Source organism: Amphiura filiformis, chromosome 12 (genome assembly GCF_039555335.1).
Source record: "Amphiura filiformis chromosome 12, Afil_fr2py, whole genome shotgun sequence".
In the NCBI taxonomy this organism is placed as follows: domain Eukaryota; kingdom Metazoa; phylum Echinodermata; class Ophiuroidea; order Amphilepidida; family Amphiuridae; genus Amphiura; species Amphiura filiformis.
Genome location: NC_092639.1, coordinates 41023758 through 41039860, shown reverse-complemented (window position 1 = coordinate 41039860; position 16103 = coordinate 41023758). Strand labels below are relative to the sequence as shown.

The following is a 16103-nucleotide window of genomic DNA, read 5'->3' as shown; positions in this document are numbered from 1 at the left end:
CTTGACTTTATTTGATTTGTTTTTCACATCCCTATCCCCATACACAAGGGTAATAAGTTTATGAACATGATGGATTCACATTCAGTATGCAGTAATAATATTATGTATCATCATTGGGCAGGGAAAACCTCCTATGTGTCATTGGCCCCTGAACATGTTTAAAGCAAAACTGCCTATGTAACCTTTTGGCAGTTTTGTTTTAAACATGTTTAGGGGCCAAACACATAGGAGGTTTTTCCTGCCTAACGATGGTATGGCATTAAACATGCTTATGCATGCCAAATGGGCTATTGCAGGTAAAATACATACACCCTGTATGGAAGACATAACCTTAATCTTCCACACAGGGATTGTGAATTTCAAATGGGGTTACCTGAAATCTACACCCCCTGTGTGGGAGATTAATGTTATGTCTACCATATGGGGTGTATGGATTTCAACTGGAATAGCCCAGAGTCACTTTTACAGGCATACAGAGTAAACTATGATCACAAGTATAGATATAGTTCCGGTACATATATCCAGTGACACAATCTGATCCAAACAGATCAAAGTAGGCATTTTGAAAATTTAGTTATTAGGCCAAGAAAAAAATTGTTTGCTTGCCCTCCAGTGATATTTTTGGGGTGGGTCGGTTGGAAAAATATATTTTTTTAAATTATTCACTACTGTATAAGGCTGTAGGCAATGAACATTGGTCATGTTCAAAGATACATCAATACTTCACTCGCAAGATACACCACAGAAATTGATAACGACCACATACTTACAGGCATAAGATGCCAAGTTTATTGGAAACATTGATGCATGAATGGATAGTTATAAATGTTATAATGAGTTTACAGTAATGATTTTCTTCTTAAGAAAAAGTTTGTTGGCCAAATTTAGCTTTGAAATTTCAAATTGAATGGGTGACTCCATTTGAAATCTACACCCCCTGTGTGGGAGATAACGATCATGTCTTGGGGGTGTAGGGATTTCAACTGGAATAGCACATTACTTGCTCATTCTCATTGGGCAGGAAAAACCTCCTTTGGTGATTGTGGCCCCTGAACATGTTTATAACAAAACTGCCAAAAGGTTACATAGGAGGTTTTGCTTTAAACATGTTCATGGGCCAATGACGCATAGGAGATTTTTCCTGCCTAATGTTCATATCATGCAGGTAGACACATTTTACACAATCCAAATTAGCCATCATCAATGCATGCAAAGGTTTGGTTTAGATCAGTATGATAGCACCAGATTGATCAAAGTGCTTAAACTCATGCAAACAAGCATGCCATTTGGCATGATTCACTCTTAGACAAAAGGTTCCAAAAATTCTTTATTTGTCCTCTCAGGAGAATCCAGTGGTAGTTCTTAGAAGGAATAATATCTTTAGTCAGTATGAAGAACCTTTTTGGTTCTCTAAAGAGGCTGCAAAACCTGTAATGGTTCTCTAAAGGTTTCTTAAAATATCAGGACCCTTTTTTGATGGTTCAAGTATGGGGATTCTCCTGGGAAGATACATTAGACCCCTTTGGAACCTTTTTTCCAAGTCTATTCAATCACGCTTTTTCTATCCTGCTATATGCAGTTCCATCTCAAGTTAAGACTAAAGCCATGTTGGATTTTGCAGAGGCAGGTTTCGAATCTGTAATGTACAGACAATTCGCCCTTTTACATGTGTGTATACCTCACGCGGGATTAGGTTTGCACTCGCGATTCAAATCTGTCACTACAAAATGCAACATGGTGTTACTCTCAACTTGAGATGAGACAGACTATATAATGTTCATTTTATAGTACTTATTCCTTGCTTCAATTAATGCTCTGCATGCTAGCCATGCGTTTCATCAATGGAAAAAGTTCATTTTCCCAAAATATCAAGAGCTATCTTAAGAACTACTGAACCAATACTAGGCTTGTTTGTACTCATTTTAATGCAATTTTCATGCTGATTCCAAATATGGTCATGAAAATTTATATTTCTGAACATTTTGAATTTAAATTTTTTTTTAAACATGTCGTCTGCAGTCGACACCAGCGTGAAGAGAATTAAAATCTAGTGAAAGGCATTGCCATGTTCTTGTTTGTTAGTCCATGATTATAAAATGTTAGTCCTTATTCATGCAATTCAGGCTATAGCATAAAATCAAACAAGATTCAAGAAAATAAAATCGCAATGTACCAAACTAGATAATAGGTCCGCAATATTTTGGCTTGCACTGTAAAAACAAAGAATTAGAGACACTGTGTGAGGCTCATAAATAACAAAAAGAGGCTATTTTAAAGTCTCACAATCATACACTAAAAAGGTACAGATCGCCCACCAAGTGGCAAAGTCCAGCACCATCTGTTAAAAAGGCCAACCATTCTATGAAGCATGTGCACGGAAATGCTATGCCAACTCAGTGCCTGTTATGGCGTATTTTTCAAAGCGCAATCTTGGTATCTTTCTGGTAAATGCATACGCATCATAGAGCTGCAAATAAACCCTTTATACAGCTCTATGATAGGCATGCAATACTGTGTACATGACTTGTTAAACACAGGCGAATAGAACAATTATTGGCCCTCATGAATATGCAACACTCTCATTGCATAACAAGCACAGGGATTTTGCCTGTTGAGGTGCTATCTGTACCTCTTTTATATCATGCTCAGAACTAGAAAATGAGATTTTGATCAACAGGGTCACTCCACAGCATGCACATTGATGATTTGTACACCCCTTCCTGGAATTCTTGCCATCCTCTTTTTCCAAAATGGGCTATTCCAGTTGAAATCCATACACCCCGACATGACATTAATCTCCCACACAGGGTGTGTGAATTTCAAATGGAGTCACCCATTCAAATAATCTCATTTGCAATTCACACTCCCTGTGTGTATGGATTTGAACTGGAAGAGCTCATTTGAATATGTTGAAGCCGGTATTAGATATGTATGGGTGAAGAATTAGTTCCAAAGTAAAGCTGCATTTTTAAACTTCTTACATAATGGATGAAACATACATTAACATTGCAAATTGGCATGCAAGTGAAATTATTATTTTCAAACAAACCATGCTGTAATACAGCCACATGCACTTTTTATTTTATTCAATTGTTAGCATTATAAAGTGTCATAATAGAAAATGAATTATTTACATAAATCAAATACTTGCAAAAATGTGATATTGTGTTAACCCCATGAAACCTACCTGCCGATTGGCCAAAAAAAAAGTTTTCATTATCAATTGGCCCAATCAGCAACATTGTTAGAATAATTTCACCACACCAAAAATTGGGGTGAATTATTTGCAAAGCTCCATTCTGATTGGTGATTTAAGTGAATATATCATGTAATTGACCAATCAGAGGCAATTTTAGATCGGCAGGTAGTGCTCAGGGGGTTAAGATTGTAAACCAAGCTAGCTCACATGGTTAAATTTCATTCTGCTTAAAAATAAAGCAAACCTTATAAAAATCACATCAAGCTTAAAATAGTCAAGACTGGAAAACAGGCCACTCAAGGGGGCATTTATAGAGTGCAGTTTAGAATGTATAGACTTGAATTAAGTCTTGAAAGGTGCAAAGAATATGATCAACATGGTGCCACTCAAGAAGACAGGTATATTGAAACACTTATACAAATATATGTATATTTTAAAGTCTCATGAAGGTACCACAGCATACCACATACTATGAAAAAAGTTGCAAACAGGAAAACAAGGTAGGGGACCTAAAAAGAAATATTATTAGTAGTGATGGGTTACCGTGGTTACAGCATTACAGGCTATGATGCTATAGATACATGCATGAATTGTAGTGAACAAGTTCATCAATGCTTTTGTTTTATTTTATTTTGCAATCATAAGCGATGAAATGATGCATCAATGAAGCATGATTAGGAAAAAGCAATCCACAGAATAATTCTTGTAAAGACCATTCAAAAGACATCCTGAAAATGATAGCAAGACTATCTCAATACACATCAAATTGAAGATGATGGGTATGCTAGAAACACTGGTGATGCATTCAAAGGAGAAGGATGAAGGATGAGAATGAGAATGTGAGAGTATGGACATGAGGTAATTGGGTTAAGAATCAGACAAAAAGAAATGAGAAGGACAAGAAAGGAAGAATGAGAGGGAGAGGGAAAGGGAAAGGGAGAGGGAGAGGGAGAGGGAGAGGGAGAGGAGGAGAGGGAGAGGGAGAGAGGAAGGAGAGGGAGAGGGAGAGGGAAGGAGAGGAGAGGAGGATGGAGAGAGCAAAGAGAAGGAACAATACAGAGATGGGAAGAATGGAAGAGGGATGAGAGGGACAGAGGGGTGAAGAGGGGGAGGGAGAAAGAGAGAGAATGGGCAATTCCAGTTGAAATCCATACACCCTCCATGGAAGATGTCACCTTAATCTCTCACACAGGGAGTGTGAATTTCAAAAGGGGTTACCTGAATTGGTGACTCCATTTAAATTCTACACCCCCTGTGTAGGAGATTAAAGTCATGTCTTCCATATGGGGTGTAGGGATTTCAACTGGAATAGCACAATGATAGAGCAAGAGTGAAGGAAAGACAGAGAGGGAAAGAGAGTGACGGGAGAAAGAGAGAGAGGGGAAAGGGGAGAAATGAAGGGAGAGAAAGAAGTATAGAGGGACAAAATGAGGGCTAGGAGAGAGATAGAGAGAGGAGAAGAAGGAGAATGAAAGGGTGAGAAGGAAAGGGAATGAAGAAGAGGGAGGGAAGGTAGAGAGACGGAATGGGAGGACAGAAGAGAGTGGGTGCAGAGGAAGAGGTAAAGAGAGGTAAAGAGAAAGGCAGGGGAGAGGGTGAGTAGGGAAGTGAGCACTAGAGAGAGGATGAGAGTTTGACAGAATGATGGGAACATCATGATATGGGGTGTTCACACCATACATTCAAGGTGAGGCATTCACACAGCAAACAAGATGATCATCAATACCAAAACTTTAATAGGCAACAAAACCACTGACTACAGAACAGAATAATGCGGATCAACCATCACCATCATCAGAATCAATCACAGCAAAGCAATTCCATCAAAATCCACCACAAAGAAATATCAGAAAAAAAGGAGACCCGTTCCTATAGGAACACCTGCCTTGGTATGCGTTGGCTTGCTGCTGCAGCGAGGCAAGATGCAAATGCTATACATCCGTCATTATGGGGCCCTTACTTTCCAAATATTCTGCTAACTCTGTGTCCTCGGCTTTGAGGGCCTGGCCCCGAGGAGTATTGCCCTGGTAATCGGTCTTAGTTAACGAGGCACCGGCTTCGACTAGCATGGCACATATGGTACGTCTAGTGTACCAGGCCGCCTTGTGAAGGGCAGTTTGGTTTCGTTGATGGTCTACTACGTCTATTAAACCTTTGGGACCTGGAGGGTAAAATAGGCAGGCAGTGGGAAGAATTAAACAAAATGATTGATATAGATTATAATTCATTTTGACAGGTTATATTACTATTATTGTTTTAAGTTTATTTGTTACAAAGGGATAATCTATTTGAAAACCATACACCCCCTATAGAAGACATGACCTTAAACTTCCACACTGGGAGTGTAGATTTCAAATGGAGTCACTCAATCAGGTAACCCCATTTGAAGTTCACACTACCTATGTGAGACTTTAAGGTCATGTCTTCCATAGGGGGTGTAGGGATTTCAACTGGAATACTCTGTTATTGTTACAAATTAGTGTCACTTTATAAGAAAATTATGAATGTTATAAATGAAATTTAATATTACACAAATTAGCCATGCACTATACTTTTTTGATATTCATTTTCAATTGCCATAGAACACTAGATCTTGTTGGTTAGGATAGTAACACTTACAATTATCTTAGTGTTTTAACAGATAACATAGATATCAGTGACAGCATTGGGGTGTACTTAGTATAATGACCATATGAGTTGTACCACAAATATGGTCATAATTTCCATATCTCTGGTACACACCCCAATTTCACTTAACTGGTGCTCAAATTAAAAATTTTAAAAATCAATTTGATAACAATTTCACAAATTTGGCCAAAAATCTGGGTCTTGAGTCAAATTTTCTTGGATTGGTATAAACAAGGATCTACTTTTAGATTCTCAGAGTGTACCCAAACCAAACTTGAGTACTTCCTGATCTGTGATGGAACATGTGTGCTAAAATTACATAGAATAATGCATATCGAACCTACACAAGCTGCCATTATTCACATTGTGTATCAATTCATGCTAAAAAGTGTACACTAGGTCAAAATTTGTGTGCACAATATTTTACTGAAGCCTTGAAATACTCAACATGTTTAAACCAAGCTCATAAAACAAATAACAGTTTCTGACGACAGTGTGTGGTACAATGTTTAAAATCTTTGACACGGTGAAGATCTTGAAGGTTTAATTCCTGGTGAAAGCAAATATCAGTAACATTTATCCCCTCCCTCCATTTCTGCATATGAATTGTGCAGTAGATGAAATGGATGACAAAGATCCCTGGCAAAGATCTCATTGCCAGTTCCCATCAGGCTAACACATCGCTGTTGCTTTTGATTATTTTTGATTTGTGCTCAAAGTTATGATCACTCCAACAAGTCGAGACTTTCATTTTTTGATGTGTTTATATTCAACCGTCACTCACCATTTTCTATAAGGTATTTGACGATATCTTTATGTCCAAACCTAGCTGCTTGGTGCAAGGCTGTCATTCCATGCTGATCTGTGGCAGTAAGGCTGGCCCCTTTCCTATGAAGCTCTGCAAACTTTTTCACATCCCCTCTCTTAGATACGTCCATTAGCACTGGGTGGTGGGAAGAAAAAAAGTGATAATAGATGGGTCAATCAAGCTGAATCATGGTTATTGACTGTGGTGGCACTAGAAACTGTTTAGGGGGGCATAGGGGGCAAAGTGAATTTCAGGGGAGCAAAAGTCAACCAATTTTGTGCAAAAGCAAAAAGTGGACATTTTTGTAATTTTGTGTTTTCACTAGGGGAATCAGGAGAGGAAGTTTTGACTGGGGGATATGACCTCTGACCTGACCCACCCCATATGGTAGTGTCACTGGTTATTAATAGTGATAAGAAATGTCCGCTTCTTTTGATTTATTATTACTTTATTGTAGTCAAGATTTATTTTGGCAGGTGCTGAACTTTTTTCTGAAAAAATGTGAACTTTAGACAACGGCAACGAAACCCCCCATTTTACGGGCAAATGGACTTTTCAAGTGGGGTTGGTCGGTCAGGACTTTTTTCTGAAGTCCTAAAATATCATCAAAAGCTTGAAAATTTGGCAAAAATTTGATAATTGTTTGTCAACAAATGTTGAAAATGTTCTGAATTTTTTCAAAAATTTTCAGTCAAAAATAATAAATTTTGGCTCCAAAATGGCTGATTTTATATAAATTTAGCAAAAGTTTTAAAAAAATGCAAAATTTGGGTCGGTCGGGCCTGTAAAATGGTGATTTTTTTTCTGTGGCCCTAACTATCAAAATTGAACTTGTGGGTCCTTTCCTGAACATTTTTTACTCAAACAAGTGGAATCATTTTTTTCTTCTTCCAAATTAGGACATTTTTGGCATGTTTTAACACAAAATATGAACCTTTTAGTGGACTTTGAAACTGGGATGGTGTGCATCTCAAGTTTCACACGTTTGAAGTTATTATCAAAATATTTCTACAGAGGTAATGTGGATTTTAAATGGAATATGCCCAGGCCATTTTAACTTACTTTTGTCCAATGGGTTTAGATGTGCTGTATCAGACACACACTTAGGATCTCTCTTAACAGGCTTTGGTGAAGTTGCATTGATGATATTCTCACAGCTGATAAAAAGAATAAAAAAATTTACATCATACAAATATTAGCTACATAGTAAATCTTGATCTTCGAATTTAAAATGTTGTGTTAACATGGAATTTGGTTTAATGCAGTAAAGAACACTATAAGTATGTTTAGTGGTGCTAAAAAATATCCACAAAAAAACCCAAGCAAATATCAAAATTTTTGATAAAAATGAAAATTTATACACAATAAAATCAAATGATTGATATGAACAAATATATCATGCATACATGCACTAGCTAGGAAGACAATTTAGCTGTTACAAATCTTTTATCCAAAAAAGTTTATTTACCATTTAAAAGTGACACATGCATGTCCCTCCAGGAATGCAGCTCGTGATGATTTTCTTATTTGAAACATTTTAGCACAAAATTTGCTATTTTCTTATCAGTGATGACATTTTTGAAATAATTTTTATAATTGGTGAAAAAATTGCAGTGAAATTGAATCAAACCAAAGCACCAATAGGAATGTCCCAAGATAGCGTCGGAAACAGATAGAAGGCATGCATGCAAATTTCAGACACAAAGTGAAAGAGCGCCACCAACGTCAGATCAAACCCAGACTGGGCCGATCCATATAAAGACAAGTCTGGAAGAAAGGGATCAAAGCCACAAAACACTATGAGCAACAAACAAGCAATGGGCTATTCCATTTAAAATCCACACTACCTCTGCTGAAGATTTTGGAAATATGTTCCACAGAGGGTTTCAAATGGAATAAGCAAATTAAGCAGCTCCATTTAAATTTCATACACCCTTTGAGAAAGATTCAACCTGAATCTTCCACAGAGGGAGGATGAGTTTCAAATAGAGTTGGTTAATGTGTTAATTCCATTTGAAATTTGTACTCCTTCTGTGGAAGATATTTCCAAAATCTTCCACAGGGGTAGTGTGATTTTAAATGGAACAGCCCAATTAATGATTGGTTGGATGGTTGGGAAATACACCTTGTCAGAGTCAGTTCATTCAGGGTTGCCAAACCTGCGATTTGGTAGCCCAATTGGGCAACTTTTGAAGATTTTCCCTGTGACTTTTGACAATTACCTGTCCTATAGAAACCAATGGTTAAGAAAAAAATTGGGCGACTTTTCAACATTGGCTCCCGCAACTTCCGATAGTTTCCTGCCCCATACAAACCAATGGTAAAGAAAAAAATTGGGTGATTTTTCGATTATTTGACCCGCGATTCGGGCTGAAATTTTTTGGCAACCCTGAGCTTGTGAGTGATTTATGAATAGGTAAGCTTCACTATTGTATAGTCTGCCTCTTCTAAAGTTGAGAGTAACATTAAAGCCATATTATAACATTTGCTGAGGAGAATGCCCTCAAGCGTTTTCAAAATTCTGTTTTTTACATGATTATATTGTACTTAAACTAACATACCCTGAAAAAATCAAGACTATAGGTGCTGTAGTTTTGTCATAATCCGAGATTTTGAATAAAACGCCGGATTCGTTTATTATTTATTATTACAATGGAAATATTAGTCGAACGCGTACACGATATTGACAACACAGTATGTGCATTGCGTGCGGGACGGATATACACATTCAAAGGTTAGTACCGTAACACAACCGACGGAGTGATACACATTGGTGATATCGGCGCTGGTAGTAAATTCCAATTTTCTTTGCTTTACCTCGGTTGTTTAGCTCAAAATTAAAAGGGGACATATCTGATAATAAAAGCTAACATTTTATGGCAAAGAAATGCTTATCTATTTTGAATGAAAATGTTATAATATGGCTTTAACCCCATGCTGGATTTTGCAGTGTTAGATTCAAATCGCGAGCTAACCTAATCCAGCGAGTTGCATACACTTGCGTAGAAGAGGGATTTGTCCATACGTGGGTGACACAACTGCATAAATGCACTGATTTGACTGTGAAATCCAACATAACTTGAGATCAGATAAACACAAATGATATTAATGCTGTTTGTGGATCCAATCCTCAGCAATAATAGTTGTTATGAACCCTCTAAGCCTTACCCTAACACTAACTTAAAACCTAACCCCTAACCCTAACACTAAGTTTTATCTTAATCCTAACCTAACCCTAAAATTCCCTAAACCCTATCTTTAACCCTTTTCAGACAATTGACCCTTCATAGTAATCCTCCAATCTGCCGAGTAGTGACTTACTAATGTAAATAACATGATAATATTACATAGATTCACTTTCTGAGAACTCTTGATGTTCAATTCCAATGTTATAATAATTAGCCAATTAGAGAGCCCACTTTGTCTCTGACTCTGCAAGGTATATTCTTGTGAGGTTTAGGGATGAAAAGCATTATCATAGAGTTGGGCTATTCCAGTTGCAATCCATACACACCCTATGGAAGACACAACCCTTAATCCCCCACACAGGGGGTGTAGATTTCAAATGGAGTCACCCATTCAGGTAACCCCATTTGAAATTCAAACTCCCTGTGGAAGATTAAAAACATGTCTTACATGGGGGTGTATGGATTTCAACTGGAATAGCCTATTAAGGCATTTTGTAGAAACCCTCCATTCATTTAATTTATGAATTTTTAAAGGACTTGCTTAATGGGGCAAAACCAAGGTAAAGAAGGTCTGCCTCAAAAGATGTGCACATATCGCTATGACTATAACTTGCTGAATATTCTTTTATGATCAACCCATTTTGGGGCTTCATTACCATATTTGGCATCAGCATGGAAAATGCATCAAAATGAGTATAAACAAGCCTAGTATTGGTTCAGAGGCGCTTGAGATAGCTCATGATATTTTGAGAAAATATCTAAAAACTTGGGACTTTTTATGTTGAAGTATATGGCTAGCACGTAGAGCATCCCCGGAGAGCATCAAAGCATCACGACTAAATGAAATGCTTCAGAGACAAAAAAGATTACCTCACATTAAACAACAAGGGCAAAGCTGCATTACTTTAAAGGTTAATGCTCTGCGTGCTAGCCATGCGCTTCAACGGAAAAAGTTGAAGTTTTGAATTAATATTTTCTCAAAATATCAAGAGCTATCTTGAGAACTACTGAACCAATACTAGGCTTGTTTGTACTCATTTTAATGCATTTTTCATGCTGCTTCCAAATATGGTCATGAAAATTTACATTTCTGACATTTTTGAATTTTAAAAATTTTGTTGAAACATGTCGTCTGCAGTCGACACCCGCGTGAAGAGAGTTAAGGTTAGTGTTTCACAAATTGGGTTTTGTAAAATGGTTAGTATTGGAACTAGTATTAGGGTAAAACTGATCCCAGTGAAGGGTATCTACAAATATGCCTACACCCAGAACTCATAATGTATAAGCACACATTATTTAGAAATATTTAAGCTGTTTATGCTATCTACTGAACAAGAAGTCATGCTTTCATGAGTTAATGATACATACTTTATTACAATGATTGTTATGATGATATTTATAATGATTGATGATTAGGTTGAAGCATTATTAATAGATTGAAACACATCTCTATTTATATCAGCACACAAAAATGTTTCAAACAGAGGAAGACAGAGATGGACAGATAGAAACTGACACTGAGAAAGAGAATAATAGAGATAAAGAGTGACAGGGAGAATGCAGGACAGGGAAGGAGACGGGGAGAGATAAGTAAGCAAGGCAAAGACAAACAGACAGAGAGAGACACAGAGAGAGACAGAGAGAGCGCCACAAGAGACACAAGTATATGCAATAGAGATAAAGAGAAAAAGGCAGAATGAAAGACAGAGAAGGAAGGGAGAGACAAAGACAGAGGGACAGCCAGAGAGATACACAGAAACAAATACATAGAGACAGACCAAGAGAGAAGAGACAACAAGGGAGACATACAGAGAGACAGAGTGTGATAGAGACAAAAATGGGGAGGAAGAAGGGGCTATTCAGTTAAAATCCATACACCCTCTATGGAAGACATGATCTTACTCTTCCACACAGGGAGTGTGAATTTCAAATGGGGTTACCTGAATGGCCGGCTCCATTTCAAATCTACACCCACTGTGTGAAAGATTAAGGTCATGTCTTCCATAAGGGGTGCATGGATATCAACTGGCATAGCCCATTGAGAAGCAGAGCAAGTGCAGAGCAAGATAGAAAGAAAGAGGCAGAGTCAGAAAGAGATAGGACCAAGTAGAGATAGGAGAAGAGAAAGCAATGATAACTGATGTAGGGTTAGTACCTGTCGCTAGCTGCTTGTGATAGCATATGGTTGCTTTCTTCAAGTGATCGCTGTAAGTGAGGTGTTAGTCTGCCGTCTTCTCTCTCTGTGCTATCGCTGCATGTGTTAGGAACATTCCAATAAGTGGTTAGTATTGCTTATGCCTTTAAGGTTGGTTTTAACCATGGAATTATGGAAACGTTTGGGCCTCTTAACTGCTGAATTGTTGGTCTAAAGTATATAAAAGTTTACGTTAAATAGTGAAGAAAGGAAGCCGCCTGTATGCGTCACCCTAGCTGGTAGGGTGTAAGACAATGTGAGACACAATTAAAATATGCGAGGATTGGAAAAAAATGATGCAAGCCCAAAAAAGTGTAAATATATAACATGGCAAACTCTTGATGAATCCATCTGTGAGGTTTTCAAAATTTGACCTCAAAGATGGATTCATCAAGTTTTTGCTATTCTAAATATGTATCTTTTGTACACTTACATTATGTATACTTTTATTATACCTTAGCTCAACAATTTAGCAGTTATGAGGCCCAAAGGTTTCCATAATGCCAGGGTAAAGACCAACCTTAAAGATACATACAGACAGCACTCAACTTTCTTTAATTTACGAGATGGAGATGTTGCGAAGCTGCTATATCAATGAAAGCAAAGCATATAGAAGTCCAAAGAGATACAGGAACAGATTCAGATGATTTTAAACATTGGGAATAGCCATAGAACTTTCTCCAAAAATCCAAATAAAACCCTCAATGCACTACATGTATAATTACAGTGGCCATTTACTCTTATCTACAAGCATTGTGCATTTTCCTAAATATATGATTCCATTTAAAATCCATACTACCCCTGTGGAAGATATTAGAAACATCTTCCACAGGGGAAGTTCGAATTTCAAATGGAATTAACATATTAGCAGCTCCATTTGAAACTCACCCTCCCTCAGTAGAAGATTCAGGTAGAGTCTTTCTCAGAGGGTGTATGAAATTCAAATGGCGCTACCTAATGTGTTCATTCCATTTGAAATTCATACTCCCCCTGTGGAAGATATTTCCAACATTTTCCACAGAGGGGGTATGGAATTTAAATGGATCAGCCCATTACTCACCTTCTTGCTTGCATAATCTGTGATCCCTTTGGTACTATTAATGCCGGTGATGCTGATCTGCTATTCACAGGATCTTGAACTAGAAGATCCGGCATGGATCCGGATCGTTCCCCAAGTAACGAAGGCTTGGTTCTCTCTGGGTCTAGTACATAGAGGTCATCGGATGATATGTCTGTGATGTAGTGTAGGTGCTCTTGTGAGCGATCTATTCTGAAGAAACGGTCTGCAGTTGTTGCTGTGTGACAAAGGTATTGCAAAAGTTATGAGTCGGTATTTGAATTGTATTTAAAGGAAATTTATTATCCAAAGCACAGAAAAAGATAAAAAATTCATTCAAAAAGAAGAGACTGATGAACATTATTTTTACACCTGTATCTTGAATCAGCTTATCATTACACTTAGTATGTGTAATATAGCTACCTGCTTCTTGATATAGGTATACAGCAAATGAAGAAGTGCTCATATACACTGTCTTGTGTCCCTGTAATACTTCAATGTGCTTAGTAAAATTTTTATCACATATACAGGAGAATTAGCAAATAGAAAATTCACTTTAAAACAGCTCAAAGCCATATTGTAACATTTCCATGAAAACAGATTAGTATATCTTTTCCATAAAATGTTAGCTTAATAACTGAAGTAAAGCAAAGAAAATTGGAATTTACTACCAGTGCCTATGTTGCCAATGACTTTCACTCTGTTGGTCGTGCTACAGCACAGTCCTTATTATGTTGATGTGTGTATGATCGTCCCGCATGGGGTGTGCGTACTGTGCTATGAACATTGTGTACGCGCTTGACTAATATTTCCATCGTAATAATTAAACAATGGTTCCTGCGCATTATTCAAAATCTTGGATTTTGTTAAAACAACAGCACCTATTAAGTCTTGATTTTTGCACGGTATGTTAATTTAATAAAGTACATTACAATCGTGTAAAAATATTGAGTTTGTGTTAAACAAATTTTTATTGAATGGTATTGATTAAAATTAAAGAAATTTAACACATATGACATCCAGGAGCCACTGCACTTGAGCACTTCTTCCACTACAGTCAACAACTCACATCCAATAATTCTACTTACAGTCTAAGAAACACCATGTTGGTGAAAGGCTTGACGCTGAACCATTTGCATTACTGTCCTGCAAGATATACACCTCTAGAAGTCTATCAATGTGAGCTCGGATCTGCTCTAGATTGCCATCACTGTCTACTACAATGATCCCAAGAGGCACAGCTGTAAGAAAGAGGTAAGTCATATATTGTTAACAAGGTGAGCTAAAGAGAAAGCCCCTCGAGAGCAGTTGTTCTGGGGAGAACCAAACCTGCTTGGTTATCAAATTAATCAGTGACAAAACCACACCTACTATACATGGGTGTTAACCCTAACAGAACTAGGACTCACTAAAGCTCACTATTAAAACCGCTCTGCGTGCATGGATTCCACGGGACTTGATGACGCAATCAGACCAAGTCATATATACCCAGGGAATCGTTGGCCGGGCCAACGTCACCTGTGTAGCTACATGCTGGGGATCTTCTGCGTGGCATGCGAAAGGGGTCCGAGGTTCAATCCCGGGGTGCCAAGTGACTTTCTTCTTCATCTTCTCTCCTTTTTCGTTCCTTCTTTCCCTTCCGATAGCCAAAAACCACGGGTAGGGTTAGGGTTAATCCGGGGGAGGGGGGGGACAGGTGGACGTGTTCCCCCACCTTTTGGCAAAATGACCAATTGTTTTACCTTTTCAGCCAATTTTTAACAATTCAGACTGATTGCCCCCCACGATTCAAGCTAGATTGGCGCTAATGCTACTATGTAATACCAGTCTATAAATAAATTCATTATTTTTTTAAACATCGAAATGCATGTACTTTCAATGTTTTATATCAAATAGAATGGTTGTTGCTTGAACATCAACTGATTCAACTCAACTCAAAAGTTCAGTTGTGATTGTTGTCTTACACAATGTCCGACCCATATGATCTATTGATTAGGCCAAAAAAAATAATGGTTTGTCTCAAAGCTCACGAGTGGTTTGAAAACAAATGCGAAATGCAATTTTTTTTTTTCCCGACTTTTTTCATGGTATTTGGAGAAAAAAATCCTTTTTTTTTAAATAAAAAAAATTCGCATTTCTTTTTTCCAAATCTCACGATTTTAAAAATGCCTTTTTTTTTTTTGGCCTTAGATTAAGCTACCATAAACCAACCCCACTTACAATACCGTTTATTGGCATATTTTAGCAGTAATATTATGTCACTGTTTTTTTGGCAGTTCTGATTACACTATGCAGGTTGTTCTAAATGTTGTTTCAAAGAGCTCTGCATTGAACCAAATGGGTGAAAAAAAAATCCACAGGTTACATTGTTCAGATCTTAATTTAATCACAAAAAGGCAAAAATAAAAAGCTTGCAAAATTTTTTCCGATAATCTGTATCTGGGGCAAACACTGTCTGGGTCACATTCAAATTCTAACAGCACAATGAAATAATGTGGTGGAAAATGTGTCACTACAGTACCCACATCCATGTGGGGTCAGTTAAGATGATCATAACTAATACACGGGTCACAGAACCATGTATTTGGGGGATTGGAATATGTGATGTCATCAGCAGTGCGATGACACTATGTCTGGACTGATACATCATTTTGTTGTCCGCATTACATACTGTTGTATCTCAAAAGGCTGCCTTGTGTGATTTTTTTTAATTAATGTCATCTAATTGTGATAAGATACACTGTAAAATTAACTTGATAACTTTAATTTTAGGTAATATCACACTATTACAATCCAAAACGAAAGGAGAATGCTGAAATATAAAGTAACAATATGAAATTCAAAAAGGATAATAAAAATCACACAAGGCAGCCTTTCGAGATTTGCGTGATGCGGACAATAATTTGTAGTTCAGGTGGTACAGTCTGAGTCATTAGGATTTTCACATTAAACATGCCAAATAAAACTGAACAATACCAACAGTTAAGCCCGTTCCAGGTTTACACCAAAAACATGAACCACATCAGCCT

General features: G+C 37.4%; 1 protein-coding gene across 8 annotated transcripts in view; it reads right to left on the bottom strand.

Annotated features, from left to right (window-relative positions):
* LOC140166195 (diacylglycerol kinase zeta-like) overlaps window positions 1-16103 on the bottom strand; it is a 434180-nt gene that overhangs the window by 9702 nt on the left and 408375 nt on the right. For 5 of the 8 annotated variants that reach the window (XM_072189595.1, XM_072189597.1, XM_072189600.1 and 2 more), the window contains 6 exons: window positions 14163-14315; window positions 13078-13312; window positions 11979-12074; window positions 7698-7792; window positions 6612-6770; window positions 5160-5360 (listed from right to left, as the gene is read on the bottom strand). In XM_072189595.1, the coding sequence (XP_072045696.1) occupies window positions 5160-5360; window positions 6612-6770; window positions 7698-7792; window positions 11979-12074; window positions 13078-13312; window positions 14163-14315 (939 nt within the window). Of the gene's footprint in view, window positions 1-5084; window positions 5361-6611; window positions 6771-7697; window positions 7793-11978; window positions 12075-13077; window positions 13313-14162; window positions 14316-16103 lie in introns of those variants that run through there. The other 3 variants (XM_072189596.1, XM_072189599.1, XM_072189598.1) reach the window with 3 other exon arrangements.